Source organism: Erythrolamprus reginae, chromosome 1, assembly GCF_031021105.1.
Source record: "Erythrolamprus reginae isolate rEryReg1 chromosome 1, rEryReg1.hap1, whole genome shotgun sequence".
Classification (NCBI taxonomy): domain Eukaryota; kingdom Metazoa; phylum Chordata; class Lepidosauria; order Squamata; family Dipsadidae; genus Erythrolamprus; species Erythrolamprus reginae.
The window spans coordinates 374,371,317-374,386,187 of record NC_091950.1 but is presented as its reverse complement, the minus strand read 5'-3'; the positions used below and the strand labels follow the sequence as shown (position 1 = coordinate 374,386,187).

The window sequence follows — 14,871 nt, the reverse complement described above, 5'->3', positions numbered from 1 at the left end:
TTAGAAGGTGGTACTGATATGCAGTTTTTAGAAAACTTCCTCTCTGCCTTCCTTACACTCAAATTATGTGCTCCATTTTCTAGCACTTGTTCACTGTTTCAATTATAAGTTGCTGAATTTAGTTACCTTGGGATGCTAGCCTGGAGTGGATTCCAACTTAACTCGCTGCCGGTTCACTTCCTCCCAGGTTGCATGGGAACGCCCTCATGGGCACAAGCATGCTTTGTGCATACGTGCACGTGCAGTGCCAACCCCCCCCCAAATAAATAATTATTTAAAAGCTGAAAACAAGATGGCGACCACATGCACAGTGCCGGAAACTCGGCTTTTGCACATGCTCAGAAGGGAAAAAATATTCAATTTTTTTTAAAAAAAAGATGGTGGTGCCCATGGACAGGCACTGACCAAATCGGTTCTGTGATATCATCATGATTTCACCAGTGGATCGCTACCGGCGAACTGGGAGGAACCCTCCTCTGATGCTATCATATATTGCATTATACTTCTTGTCACGGTACAGGTAGTCCTCAACTCTGACCACAATTGAGCCCTAAATTTCTGACAGTTGTTTTGCCCCATTTTATGACCTTTCCTGCTATAGCTGTTAAGTTGGTAACATGATTGTAAAGTGAATCTGACTTCCCTATTGACTTTACTTGTCAGAAAGTCAAAAAAGCATCATATGATCCGAGGATACTGCAACCATCATAAATACATGCCAGTTGCCAATATAAACATCAATTGGGCTATGATTTAGGTAGTTTGGCTTAATCAAAGTACAAATATTTATCTGGAGGTAATGGGAATTGCTTTAATGTCATGGTGATATACAAACATAGTGGGGACTGTTTTGCTTCATAATCTTGTTAAGAAATAAATCCCATTTGATCTTCTTGATGGCTGGAATAATAGAATCTTGCAATGAAACGAGATTATTTTTTGTGTGAACTACAATTTACACACAAAAGGCCCATGAGACAGACCCAAAAAATGTGTTAACTAAAAAAGCTAAAAAATAGCCTGCAGTAAAAACTTCAACTATGTCTTGACAAAATATATTTCTATCTCAAATGCAAAATACTACATCTAGCATTCCTTGAGTGATCTGTTTCTTCATTCTTGATTGTTAATGTGGCACAACGTGATATAACAATAAAGATTTTACAGTTTGCTAATCCTGAATTACTGGATCTCGCCATAGGAATTTGCAGGAAAAATTGTTCAATGAATGTTGTGACTGAGCTCATGTGGAAACATGGTCTGCTGAATGAATTTTAAATGATTAGGTTCATAAAAACATACTAACCCTCAAACCGTCATTTACAAATCACAATGGCGGTTCATACAAAACCAAACAAATCACATTATGTATCACACAACACATTACGTATAATGTGAATACCATTCATGCAACAATCAGGGAAAGAATCATCTCTGTTATAATTTTCTGCTTGTGAAATGTCTCAACAACAGAAGTTTTTTCAACATTTCTTAATATTCTGAATAGAAATGATCTGGCCTCTTACATTTTACCCAAGATAAGAAGTAAATCTCCAGCAGAGTAGGCTACAGAAAGTAAGAATAATGTTTAAATGCACAAATTTTGTAGAGATGCACATTTAGAAAGAGTGATCCTGTTAAATAGAAATTCACTGTATCTCACTGTAATAGTGAAGATTATAAAACCAATCTGCATATTCAGGTATGCTGCTCAGATGCAAAGTGTTCATATTCTACCTTAATTCCTCTCTGTGTAATTTCTTTTGCTAAGGGGTAACATATAAAGTTACTTGCCCCTCCTTACATTGTATTGTCCTTTGTTTTGCCTCTTTATTTTCCTCTGAACCCCCCAGCCTCTGCAGAGGAAAATGGCCTTCTTTTGTTTGACTGATTTCTCTGCTGCTGGCTGCAGAACTTCCAACACGCACATGCTTTCTCTGTTTTCCTCCCCCATTTATTTTAGGACTGCAGCTTTATCACAAATTCTGGGGGAAGGCTCAAATAAGAGTTGAAGAAGACAGCACAGGTACCTGCAATTTTTCTAAGCACCCTTCTCTTCCACAATAAATCAAATTCATTTGTACTATTGGCGATCTGGGACAAACAGAATGTACAGAAATATACAGAGATGCAGCCAAACCAAACTTATTTAAAAAAAGGTCCAGCATGAGTCAACCACACAATTCTCTGGAAATGTAATTAACAGGAACAATAAATTACAGCATGCAGTTAAAGACTTGCATTTGGCGGCATAGTAGCTCCCCTTGAATATTGGAGGTTAGAAATACATTCCAGTGTTCATGTGCCTCTTAAGTCTGCAGAGAGGGGCGGCATACAAATCCAATAAATAAATAAATAAATAAATAATAATAATAATAATAATAATAATAATAATAATAAGTGCTAAGAACAACAATTTAATTTAATTTAATTTAATTTAATTTAATTTAATTTAATTTAATTTAATTTAATTTAATTTAATTTAATTTAATTTAATTTAATTTAATTTAATTTAATTTAATTTAATTTAATTTAATTTAATTTAATTTAATTTAATTTAATTTAATTTAATTTAATTTAATTTAATTTAATTTAATTTAATTTAATTTAATTTAATTTAATTTAATTTAATTTAATTTAATTTAATTTAATTTAATTTAATTTAATTTAATTTAATTTAATTTAATTTTTTATTAGATTTCTATGCTGCCCAATTCCTCAGATTTTACTTTCTTAAATGCAGTAAAAGCAGAGGTAACTTCAATGACATGGTGAGACCACCATCCTAAAGAGCAGATAGCAGAGATGGGCAACAAAAATATAGGTATTCCCTAGATCAGTGGTCCCCAACCTTTTTTCCACCAGGGACCAGTTTCAGCAAGACAATTTTTCTATGGCCCGGTGGGGGCGGAAAGGGGGTTTAGCTTATCGTTCCATTGTCTCTCCCCCTCCCTTTTTAATTTTGCGGGGGAGTTGAGGTGACAGAGGGAGAAGGGTAGGAGGGGGCGGTTTCCTGTCTCTTTCCCCGCCTGTTCACTCGGGACCGCCGTTTGCCTTTCAGCAGTTCCAGGGGACATCCCCCCCCGTTCTGGCTGGGATTGCAGCAAGGAATCCCAGAGCAGGGGGAGGTGCCTCCACGGACACAGTCACCTTCCTTTGCGATCGCTGCCTGCTTGGAGCGCCCACCACTGCCAGGTCTGGTAATTTTCTTGCAGCAAGGAATCCTTCCAAAAGAAAATTATCGGAGCTGGTGGTGGGGGTTTCATGGTCACACACACACCCCTGGCTTCGCTCCCACCCAGGACCCCGGGAATAGGGTGGGGGAGCCTAGCAAAAAAAGAGCTGCACAATGCCAAAGCCTTTTCGTTTGAGCTGCAGGCAGAGCGAGGGCTTTGCAAGGGCTTTGCAAGGAGGAAATAGACCACTTTCGACGAGAGAAGAAAGACAGGAAAGGAAGAAAGCAAGCAAGCAAAGGTTTTCTCAGCCCGAGGCAAATGGCGGTCCCAAGTGAACGTGAGGGGAAAGAGACAGGAAACAGCTTGGCACTCGCCGGCTCCACAGCAGCTGCTGACTCCGCGGACCAGTGCAACATGCCTTGCGGCCCGGTACTGGTCCACGGACCAGCGGTTGGGGACCCCTGCCCTAGATGGCATCAAAGAAGTACAGAAAGTTTAACAACTTAATTGCACTGACTACACTTGTCTTTTGTTGCGGAAGTCTGATAATTCTCAGGTATTTACTCTTGCTGATTTGGGCTCATAACAATGATACCTTTAAGAATTGTAAACCTAATCTTACGTAGCTTCTTCTCTAGAAACACTGATTTATTAACCAGAGCATACAAAACATTGTCCGACCTATTCTAGAATATAGTTCACCTGTGTGGAATCCACACTGCATATCAGATATTAATACAATTGAAGGAGTCCAGAAATACTTCACAAGAAGAGTCCTTCACTTCAAACACTAAATCTAGAAAATTTACAACTACGTCGTCTCCGAACTGATTTAACTGTTGTTCATGAAATCATACATCATAATGTACTCCCTGTCAGTGACTACTTCACCTTTAACAACAACACGAGAGCACGTAATAGATACAAACTGAATGTAAATCACTCCAAACGTGACTACAGAAAATACGATTTCAGCTAGAGTGGTCACCGCCTGGAACTCATTACCTGACTCTGTTGTTGCTTCCCCCAACCCCAAAATCTTCAACCTTACATTATTTACAATTGACCTCTCCCCTTTTCTAAGAGGTCTGTAAGGGGCATGCATAAGTGCACTTAGGTGCCTAATGTCCCTGTCCTACTGTCTTATTATCCTTTCTATTACTACACTCTACTTATGTTATGTTATGTTAATATGCACTATAATACTATACTTGTTTGACAAATAAATAAATAAATAAAATAAATACCTGGTCAAATAAGAATGACTTAATTATACAGCGGTGGACAAATGACACTTATTGTCATTGTTATGAGCCTAAATCTTCCTTCTCATCTGATGGGTTATCAAGAAGAATCTTCTTCCTCCCTCCCTATTATTGTTCACCAGCATTCCCAATGCATATTTTTTTATGGGCTGTTCTTTTTCATCCTCCTTCCTATTAACACTGCTCATTATTAAACACTGCTAAACGATCAGGGAATTGTTATTCTTGGATGTGAGAAAAAATTGCCTGTCCTGTGCCTTTGATCCAGGAGAGTAGTTGCTGTCTCCCTTGGGAAGTTAGAGTTGAGGGTTTGAAGGCAGACTTCCTTAAAGCCTATTCTAGTCCTATTGAGATAGCTTCCCTTCTGAGGTGAAAAATCACCGCCAAAGCCAAGACAAATAACTTTTCCTTTTACAAAAATAATTCTTTATTACAATTTGAAGCAAGAATAAAAGAAAACACAAACTAAACTCAGAAAGAGGGAAAAGTAAACAGAGAATAAAATACAGAAAAAATACAGAATACAGAAAAATAACACAGAAGATAAGAGAAATAGAAATAAAGAATTGCCGTAGTTTCCAATGTTAATCAAAAATGTAATAATTCATCATGCCCTATAGTGTTACATATGGTGTTATATAAATACATACATTCATTCATTCATTCATACATGCATGCATGCAGACAGACAGACCGGTGCATCTTCCTGTAACCGAATATTTATTCATATTTAAATTCATAAATCATTGACATTTCAATGTTAGCAAAAAGCACATGAAGAATTCCAAATTTAAACAATCTCATCTTAACAAACAAACAACCTTTATGCTCGTTCTTTCTTCTTGCTTCTCAGAATCTTCATTTTTAGTTCATTCTGTAAAAAGCCTCCAAACTTAACTTTCCAGACATTACAGAACATTTTTCCAGTCATTAGAGAGACATTGGTTGAGAATGAAATTATACAATTCTTCAGGGTTACACCAATTGCACTTTGCATTTAATAAAAGGTGCCATTCATTAGCTTCCTATATGTGAACCATTTTTTTGGACAACATAGAATGCATGTAATTATGGCTAAGTGTTTTTGGAGAGCTTATTCTTTCCACAGCTGTATGAATTGAGCATTTATTTTACACTTACAAGAGAAAAAACAATGACTTCAGACAACACGGTCCTTTCAACAGTTCCAAGAAGGCTCCATACCAATTTGCATCAGTCAGATTATTTTGAGGACCCGGGGGGGGGGGGGGTATCCCAACTTCCCTCGCTGCTGGTTCGCTTCCTCCAACATCGCGTGGACCCAACTCCTGGACATGCAAGTGCAGTGCCAAAAAATTTTCAAGCTGAAAACAAGATGGTGTCCTCATGCACAGTGCAGGAAACTCGACATCTGTGCATGGGTTGAAGAAAAACAACTCTATCAAAATTAAGAAATAAAAAAAAATCCCCCCTCCCACAAAAAGAGATGGTGGCGCCCACAGACCGGCATCTACCGAACCGGATCCGTGATGTCATTGTGATGTCACCAGCAGGTCACTATCAGTTCGGGTGAACTGGTCCGAACCAGCGGGAGGAGGGGACCATCTCTGTTAAGGAAACAGATAAACCTCCAGGTGATCTTAATGATCCACTAAAAGAATGAAAATGACCAGCTGTCTGCAAGGAATAAAAATCTTTCTATTCTCCACCATCCAGTCAGGGCTGAAGAAGTTTGTTGGATGAGAAGTGAAAGCGAAATGTCTTCAAAGAAAAACAAGAAAGTCCAGTTGCCTCTTGAAAAAAGCACCTTCGGGACAATGATTTCAGACTATACCATTATATTTATAAACTAAGAGAATACAGACTCATTAATTTTCATACAGTAAGCAAACACTGTACTTAAGTATGGTTCCTCCTTTTTTTCCTCAAATGGTGAATATAACTCCTTAAAACCCACCTCTGTCGTCAGGCTTGGGGGAACTGAGACATCCCCCGCCTTGCCTATGTAGTTTTGTGCATGATTTGACTGCGTGTATGTATTTTATACATTGGGGTTTTTTTCTTTTTAGACTTTTTAATGTTAAATTGTTATTTTAGATTTTAATTATTAGATTTGTTACCATGTATTGTTTTTATCACTGTTGTGAGCCGCCCCGAGTCTGCAGAGAGGGGCGGCTTACAAATCTAATAAATAATAATAATAATAAATAATAATACATAATAATGTATTTCAGTTTTATAATGCAGAGAAGAATATTGAAAATATTTTGGAATTTGAATAATCAAAAATCAATATAAAAATTTAATTGTGAAAAAAATAATTATTTTTGTAACTCAATAGGAAGTTTTCCTGCACAATTCTCCCTCACTGAAGTAAATGGAAGTAACTGGCACTTTGGTGGATATTTTTATAAGAAAAACATTCCTCTGGGTTGTATCACATCTTTATAAATTCTTTAATGCAGCCTCCCACAATCTGGTGCCCTCCAAGGTAAGGCTATGGTATTGGTCTAATTTTTAGATATAATCCATCAGGAAAGTATCATTTTTTTTAAAAAAAGAAATCCTAATGGACTAACTTCACACAACCTACTACAAAACCAAACTATAATTTGGCTTATTGTAACATATGGACCTGTCCAGGGATGGGCTGCTGCCCGGACCAGGGTGTGTGTGTGATGCAGTGGGGTAGGAAAAATGGAACTCCACCCCAGAACACCCAATTTGCACTGAAAGATGTTGAAAGAAAATGCAGGGCGTCCTGCATAAGCCACGCCCATAGTGTGGTAGTAAACATATTGGTAGCCCTTCACGGGGCCTATCCATAGATGGCACAGATTTCTTGTCCCCATTGCCTCATAAAACTTAGATGAAACTATTGAGAGTTACTAAACTGGATGGTCTAAAAGTTGAATGCAAATGCTATTATTCATATAGCAGGATAGGGGAGAGATGGTGTGCCACTATATTTAAAAACGATATAATCTTTCAAAATTTTTGCTACAAGATTCCTTGCTGAATTTCTTCCTCATTGTGAAATAGTGGTTTCTCCATACTGAGAGTACTGTCAGTATTTTGTCAAGAGAATTATAAATTTTTTAATCTGAATAGCTGTACTTTTGTTTAACAAAAAAGATAAAAAGCTCAAACTTGCCTCCTAGTGGACAAGAATAAATAATAAACTAGAAGAATAGAAAGGAATAGGAATAGAATTGAATTCTTTATTGGTCAAGTGTGATTGGACACTCAAGGAATTTGTCTTTAGTGCATATGCTCTCAGTGTACACAAAAGGAGAAAAAATACATTCATCAAGAATCATAATATACAACATAGGTTACTAATAAACAATTAAATCATACTAGGAAACAAATAAAACAATATATTTATATATAAATATAAAGATACAAGCAACATAGTTATAGTCATAAGTGAGGGGAGATAGGTAATAATAAGGATGAGAAGAATAGTAATATAGCCTTAGTAATAATTGGGCAGTATTGTAGGAATTAGTTGTTTAGCAGAGTGATTGCATTCAGGGAAAAATTGTCCTTGTGTCTAGTTGTTCTGATGTGCATTGTTGAAGGTAGAAATAATACAGTTGAAACAATTAATAGCCAGGATGTGAGGGATCTGTAGATCTTTTCACAGCCCTCTTTTTGACTCCTGCAGTATATAGGTCCTCAATGGAAGGCAATTGTTTTTTCTGCAATTCTAAATATACAGTGATCCCTCGATTTTCGCGGCTTCAAACTTCGCGAAACGCTATACTGTACCAAGGTTTTTCAAAAAATATTAATTAAAAAATATTCCACGGTTTTTTTTGCTATACCACGGTTTTTCCCACCCGATGACGTCATACGTCATCACCAAGAGTCACTTCTCTGTCTCTTTCTCTTTCTTTCCTGTCATTCTCTGCTTCAATCATTTTCTCATTTCTCTTTTTTTCTCCCCTTTTTTCTATCATTTCTCTCTCTCTTCTTTCCACTCTTCTCTCTCTTTCTTCCTCTCTCTCAATCTCTTCCTTCCTTTCTCATCTTTCTTTCTCTTTCTCTATCTTGCTTCTTCCTCTCTCACACTCTCTTCCTCCCTCTCTCATCTCTTTCTTTCCTTCTCTCTCTTTCTCTATCTCTCCCCTTCTTGCTCTCGAGCGGCCGGGCGAGCGAGCGAATGGGCGAGCGAGCGAACGGGCGAGCGGCCGGCCGGCCGGGTGACGAACGGCCGGCGGGCGAGCGGTGAACGGCGGGTGGGCGCTGGGGCAGCCGACATTCAAAGCAATCTTTGTCGGCTTCCGCACTTTCGTCGCTCCCCGCCTCCACCATCTGCGCATGCGCGGCCATGGAAAAAGGGTGCGCTTGCGCAGATGGTGTTTTTACTTCCACACCACTATACCGCGGAAAATCGATTATCGCGGGAGGTCTTGGAACGTAACCCCCGCGATAATTGAGGGATCACTGTACGTTCAAATCTGTGCTTCTCTTGTTTGGTTGCAGAGCCAAATCAGACAGTTACAGGGGTGCAGACGACAGACTCAATAATTCCTCTGTAGAACTGTATTAACACCTCCTTGGGCAGTTTGAGCTTTCAGAGTTAGCACAGAAAGAAAATCTTAGTTGTTATTGTTTCAAAGAGTCCTGAAGTTCTCACTCTTCACCCAAGCAAGGGCCACTGAAATTCTCTTTAGATTATGGGGGGTGTTTTTTCTTTGTTCTCATCCAATTTTGACATCTTTTTTTTTTGGTTTTGTTGTTTTCTTATTTTTAGATGTTTTTAACAATTGGTAAAAAACTGAGTTGTTGGGAACTGGGCAGGATATAAATTTAATAAATTTAATTAAATTGATCAGAACTATAGACTAGACTGGAAAGTTAGAAAAATATCCTGGAAAAAGACAATGGCAAACCACTTCAATAGTGTCCCATTGTGTTGAAAAAAATTATGAAATGTTCAGGAACTCAGCAAGAATTGAGGTTGTTTCAGACATACATATCTGTTTTTAGTGCGGTCCTAGTGCCATTATTGAACATCAGTAAGGATTTACAATAAGTTAAAACAATCATTTTATCTGCTTCTCTTGTACAAGTACGTTCCCTTCTCGTACTTCTCTCACGCCCTCAAGCCAAGGCGCCGCCAAAAGAAGCCCAAGAGGCGAACCTCTCTGCGCGACTGTACGGCGATCAATCCCCTCGGAGAGCGATAGCGCCATCGCCAGGTGGGCTCGCGCGCGCTTTTCGCTCCCCCCCCTCTTCCCCCCCAGCGCGCCCAACGGGCATCTTGGCCTCGGCGGCGCGAGCCAATGGCAGGCGGGGAAGCCTTTCCCGTATCCGATGACGACAGCGAGGCACAGAAGAGCGCGCAACCAAACGGTCACGGCGACCCGAAAGCTGCCAGGGAGAAGCTCGCTGTTGTTGCCCCCCCAGCCTTCCTCGGCGCTTTGTGAGCGACGCCAACCGCCGCCATTTTGTGAGCGTGTCCAGCCTCCGCCTCCGCCCCCATCCATTCCGCGCGCGCCATTGGTCCCCCTTTTTCCCCGTCTTTCTCTCTCTCTTCTTGTGAGCGAGCGAGCGGGCGGCCGCCATGTTTGTAACGAAGACATAATCAGAGCAGCTCATCTCTTCGGCCAACGTCCCGTCTTCCTCCCTTCCGCTCTGCCTGTTTCTTCCCGCTGCCTCCTTCCTCCGTATGGTCTGTGTGTACCGAACTCCTCATAAGCTGCATTTATCTCCCGACTCTTTTTTTTTCCCCATGAGGTGCAGGACAGCTTCCCCTAGGGCGGCCGTTAAAAAAAAAGGCCCCTCTGTGTAAGCGTGTTTGTGTTCCCCCAATTCAGTAAAATCCGTGAGGGGAATTTTGTTCGCCGCTGCACGGAGGGGGGGGGGACACCTCGCTTCGTCCAGCCTTGTAGACGCGGCGCCGCCGCTCCCTCGTGTGAGTGTGTGTGTTTGTGTGTGCGGACGAGTGCGCGCCGCCTCCACCTCCTCTCCCTGCGCCCTACGACTGGCAGCAGCGTCCTGCCTTCCTCACCCTCCTCCTCCTCCTCCCTGCACACAGGCACAGCCAGCACAATGGCCTTTGAAAGCCTATTCTCCAAGCCCCCAAACCCAGTTCTTGACCAAAACATGCCCGACTCTGACAGGCAACATGCAGGGGACGAAAGGTCGAGTAACGTTCTTCTCTTTCTCTTTCTCCGCTTCTCAATGGTGATAATTAACAGTGATAATAACTAAGAATGATGGTATGCTATGTGATGATGATGATGATGATGATGATAATGGTGGTAATAACGATGTCTTAAATGTGCCTAGGTGAATTTAAAGTGAAAAAATGTCTATAGCATTGTATGGGGGAAAGTCACCTTCAGCCTGAGGTAGGGGTGGGCTTTTTTTTTCTTTTTAGCCTAGATACAAAGATGTTTTTAAGGGTGGGTGATAACTTCAGGGTGCATTTTGCATGCATTTTTTTTACATTTCCTTTTTTTTTTTTACATTTTTTTCATAAAATGCACTTTACATTGGCTGTGTGTAATGTCACTGTTGTTCTTAATCCCGTCTCATTGCCATTTGAACTCAAAAGGCAGGCTGTATCATATATGTAACATATATGAAGCTGTATAACAATGTATACACCTTACACTTGAGCTCTTTGTATGTGTGTGAATATGAGGTTTTGTCAGATTTTTCTCTTTGCCAGTTTACAATTCTAATCTTAAGGAACCAGAGGCATTTTCTGGTTTGAGGTCCTGCTCCCTTTCTTTCTCTCTCTCTCCCTCTCTGTCTCTGTGCAAATTTTGTTTTCATACAGATACAGCTTTCTTCACTAATTTGTTTTTAAGCATGTGGACACCTGAAATTATTTCTCCCACATTTTCCAACATGTATGCAATTTTTTTCTTTACATCAAGATTTGTAATGGAGGTCCCATTAACAGACAAATTTCCTGTAATCCCGGTGTCCCTCCAAAACTATGTACAATGCTGTTTTATGAAAGTGATACAAAACATTACATAATCCCTTATTCAGCAACACAGTAAGTAGAATACATAGCATTTCCCCCTTTTCTAAAAATAGGAATACCAAGGAGAATAGCAATTTTAATGACTTGCCCATAGCTACAGTGAATCAAGTCTGGGCCTCATATATCATGGCTTCAAGTCAGCACTTCTTCACTAATGTAGTAACAGTCTTTTAAGTTGTTGATTAAAACAGTGGATATTTCAAATGGTTACTGCAGTACAGCATTGTTATTTTTAATACAGGTGGTCCTGGACTTACAACAGTTCTTTTAGTGTCTGTTCAAAGATACAAAGGCATTGAAAAAACTGACATGACAATTTTTCACCCTTATGACTTTGTAGCATCTCCATGATCGTGTGATCAAAATTCAGATGCTTGGCAATTGGTTCATATTTATGACCATTGCTGTGTCCCAAGATCATGGGGTCACCCTTTCTAACCTTCTGACAAGCAAAATCAATAGGGAAGCCAGATCCAATGTTTCTAACTTAACAGCTGCACTGATCAGGGTGTCCAGCAAACCTGGAAAACAGGGAAATCAGGGAAATCGGCAGTTTGGGAAATATCAGTGAATTATCAGGAAATTGGTGAAAAAATGGAATAAATCAGGGGGGAAAACAAGCTATTAAAAATTTAAAGTCAGGGGGAAATCATGTTTAAAAAAAGGATCGCGCTGCCTGGCAGAGTCAAGCAATAACTTGCTTCCTCAGCTACTGATATTTCTCCACGGCTTAGCCGTTTGGTATGACATCATCTATGACCGCGCCTTAACTAGATCACAAGTTACAGGGAAATGTCAGGGAAATATCAGGGAATTTCAAAATGCTTTCCCCCTGGACAGCCTGATTGATTCACTTAATAACTGTGGCAAGAAATGTTGCAAAATGGGCCCAAAAGTCACCTGTCTGACTTAACAACACAGATTTTGGGCTGAGTTGTGGTTGTAAATCAAGGATTACCTGAATTAATCAACCTGAATTGAACTGTCCAGAAAGATAAATTTTGCATGTTAATTATACAATAATAAAGATGTATGCAAAACAATAAACATTTTCCTATACAATTGCAATTTTTTTTTTACAAAATTATTCATGTAGTAATTGATGTTGACCAACCAATCTAAATCTATAAGTGGATCTGTTCAGATAAATGGAATTATACTAAGGCTAAGAAGGACACCTAAGGCTTAAAAATTGTATGACTGCAAAATAGCCCCTAATTAAATTGTTCATGTTAACCATGACAAATGCAATAATAATTTATTATATTCTTTCCTTTTAATCTTCAAGATGTCTCTAATCAATGAAACACATTTTAAGTGAATAACTTTAAAGTTGAGGGTATCTAATTATTTTTGACAGAATAGTACACAAGAATTGTACCTTCTTATTTTGAAGAAGGAAGGTTTCCATGCAATTTATTCCCCCTTCTCTCAAGTCAGGAATCTCAAAAAAAGTAGTGAAAGTCCACATTCAACTACGATATTTCAAATACAATGGAGTTATCCATATAACATTTTGAAGGAAACAAAAGGATGTGCTCTTTTCATTTCAAGAGAGCTCTGTTTGTTTCAATAAAATAATCTAGAGACAGATCTCAATTATTTAACCTGTGGTGATTGCTTCCCATTCTCCTGTTCCATTTTTGCACTGTCATAACTAAACATATGTCAAATAGATAAAATGCTTAAATGATTCACCCGTAACTCCCTGAAATTGCATTTCTCGACTGTTTTTCTGCATGAGCATTCATAAATAAATAAAGTTAAGTGTACAAAGGTTAAAATTTAAATAGTTTATTCCTGTGTAATTGTTTTAACATTTAAGTATTTAAATATTAACTAAAATAACTTTAATTATCCATTTACTAATACATTTTCCAAAATACAGTATGCATACATTAATTTTTGTCTTCATGATATAAAATCATTTGGAATTTAAGATACAAATGAAATTCTATTAGCATCTCTTCAAAAGTATATTAGTAGCAGTGACAACCCCAAGTATTATATTCCATATAAGCTCACGATACTGAAGTCTTAGAAAGTATTGTATCAGAAAAATTTACAGCTACATAGGAATATTTGAGACTTCTATGGTTGTCAGAGTTAAATTAATTTTCTTTTTGAAAATTAATACATCACTAATTGCAATAAGTATGCCACCACTGCACTTATAGTAAGCGGTTAATGGGATCAGGTTTCACCAATCTGTTTAATATTTTTATATAATTTAAATGTTTTTAAATAAGTCATTAAAAGTTTGGTTAATGTTTACTATTAAAAATTTGGAAAGAGCTTTTCTCAGTTATGCATTATCACATCTTAGTTTATTAGTTTAAAAAAAATGATGTAGTTTCAAATGTAAAACTATAGTGTATAGAGTTCAATTGAAATAATGGAAAGTAAATATATTTTTACATCTTCATTATTTACTTTCTATCAGTAAATATTTTTAAAATCTTTATTAATAGAATGAATAGAGTTCATCCTGTTAACAGAGTTTTGGAAATTAGTCTTCAAAACAGTATTTTTCTCTAACTGTATAAGATATATTCTTGTTACACTGTTATTCTGGTTTTGTAATGTATAGACACACACACAAATCAATGTGGCAAAACTATACTTTGTATTTTAAAGTATTGTGTATAAAGCACGTCTAAACTGTAGATTAAAATTACATCAGTTAAGTTCCTATGGCCAGCATATTGTTAAGTAACCAGTACTACATTAAAGGCATAATTTCAGTATCTTACATTTTGAAAAAGTCATCTTGTCTAACTTCACTTTTTAAGCTAGATATATTAAACACATCTGAATACTTATAAATTTATTTATTTATTTATTCATTGGATTTATATGCTGTCCCTCTCCAAGGATTACAGTTATATAAGATTTTTAATCTTATATAACTTTAGCCCCAAAATTATTTCGTTTATACCTTAAGGAGTTTATTGTATGGCTGAACCAAGCCACTTTTCTGAACACATCTCTGCCAGCTGTGCCAATGTTTCCATTAGCTGTGTTGAATTTATTTTTCCTTTGTTCTAAAGTTTCTCCAGCTCTGTGCATTTTAAATTAACCTTCTTCAACTTGATACTGTCCAGAAGTATTTGATTACAAATCCCAAAAATTGATATGGAATTCTGGTCCAACATATCTGGGCAATGCCAATTTGGAGAAGGCCAATTTAAGTGAGCATGAAAAGTAAGGGAATTATGACGTAGAACAATTCATTCTTCAAATGTAGCTTTAACTCTGTACCCCTACTAATTGTAAAAATAAAGAGTATTATAAGAACAGGAGATCTTTGTCTGAGTCAACCTATTTTCCAAAGCACCTGAGGTAGAACAAGAAGTAATCGGTGGAAACTAAACAAGGAGAGACGTTGAGGTTAATCAGTGGAACAACTTGCCTCCAGAAGTTGTGAATTAATATCATA

The 14,871-nt window shown here is 38.0% G+C and overlaps 1 protein-coding gene across 2 annotated transcripts in view; it reads left to right on the top strand.

Annotated features, from left to right (window-relative positions):
• The first annotated feature begins 9,962 nt into the window (after positions 1 to 9,962).
• ZC3H6 (zinc finger CCCH-type containing 6) overlaps positions 9,963 to 14,871 on the top strand; it is a 37,141-nt gene continuing 32,232 nt past the window's right edge. For both annotated transcript variants that reach the window (XM_070734619.1, XM_070734618.1), the window contains exon 1: positions 9,963 to 10,575. In XM_070734619.1, the coding sequence (XP_070590720.1) occupies positions 10,484 to 10,575 (92 nt within the window). In that variant the 5' untranslated portion in view covers positions 9,963 to 10,483. The remainder of the gene's footprint in view (positions 10,576 to 14,871) is intronic.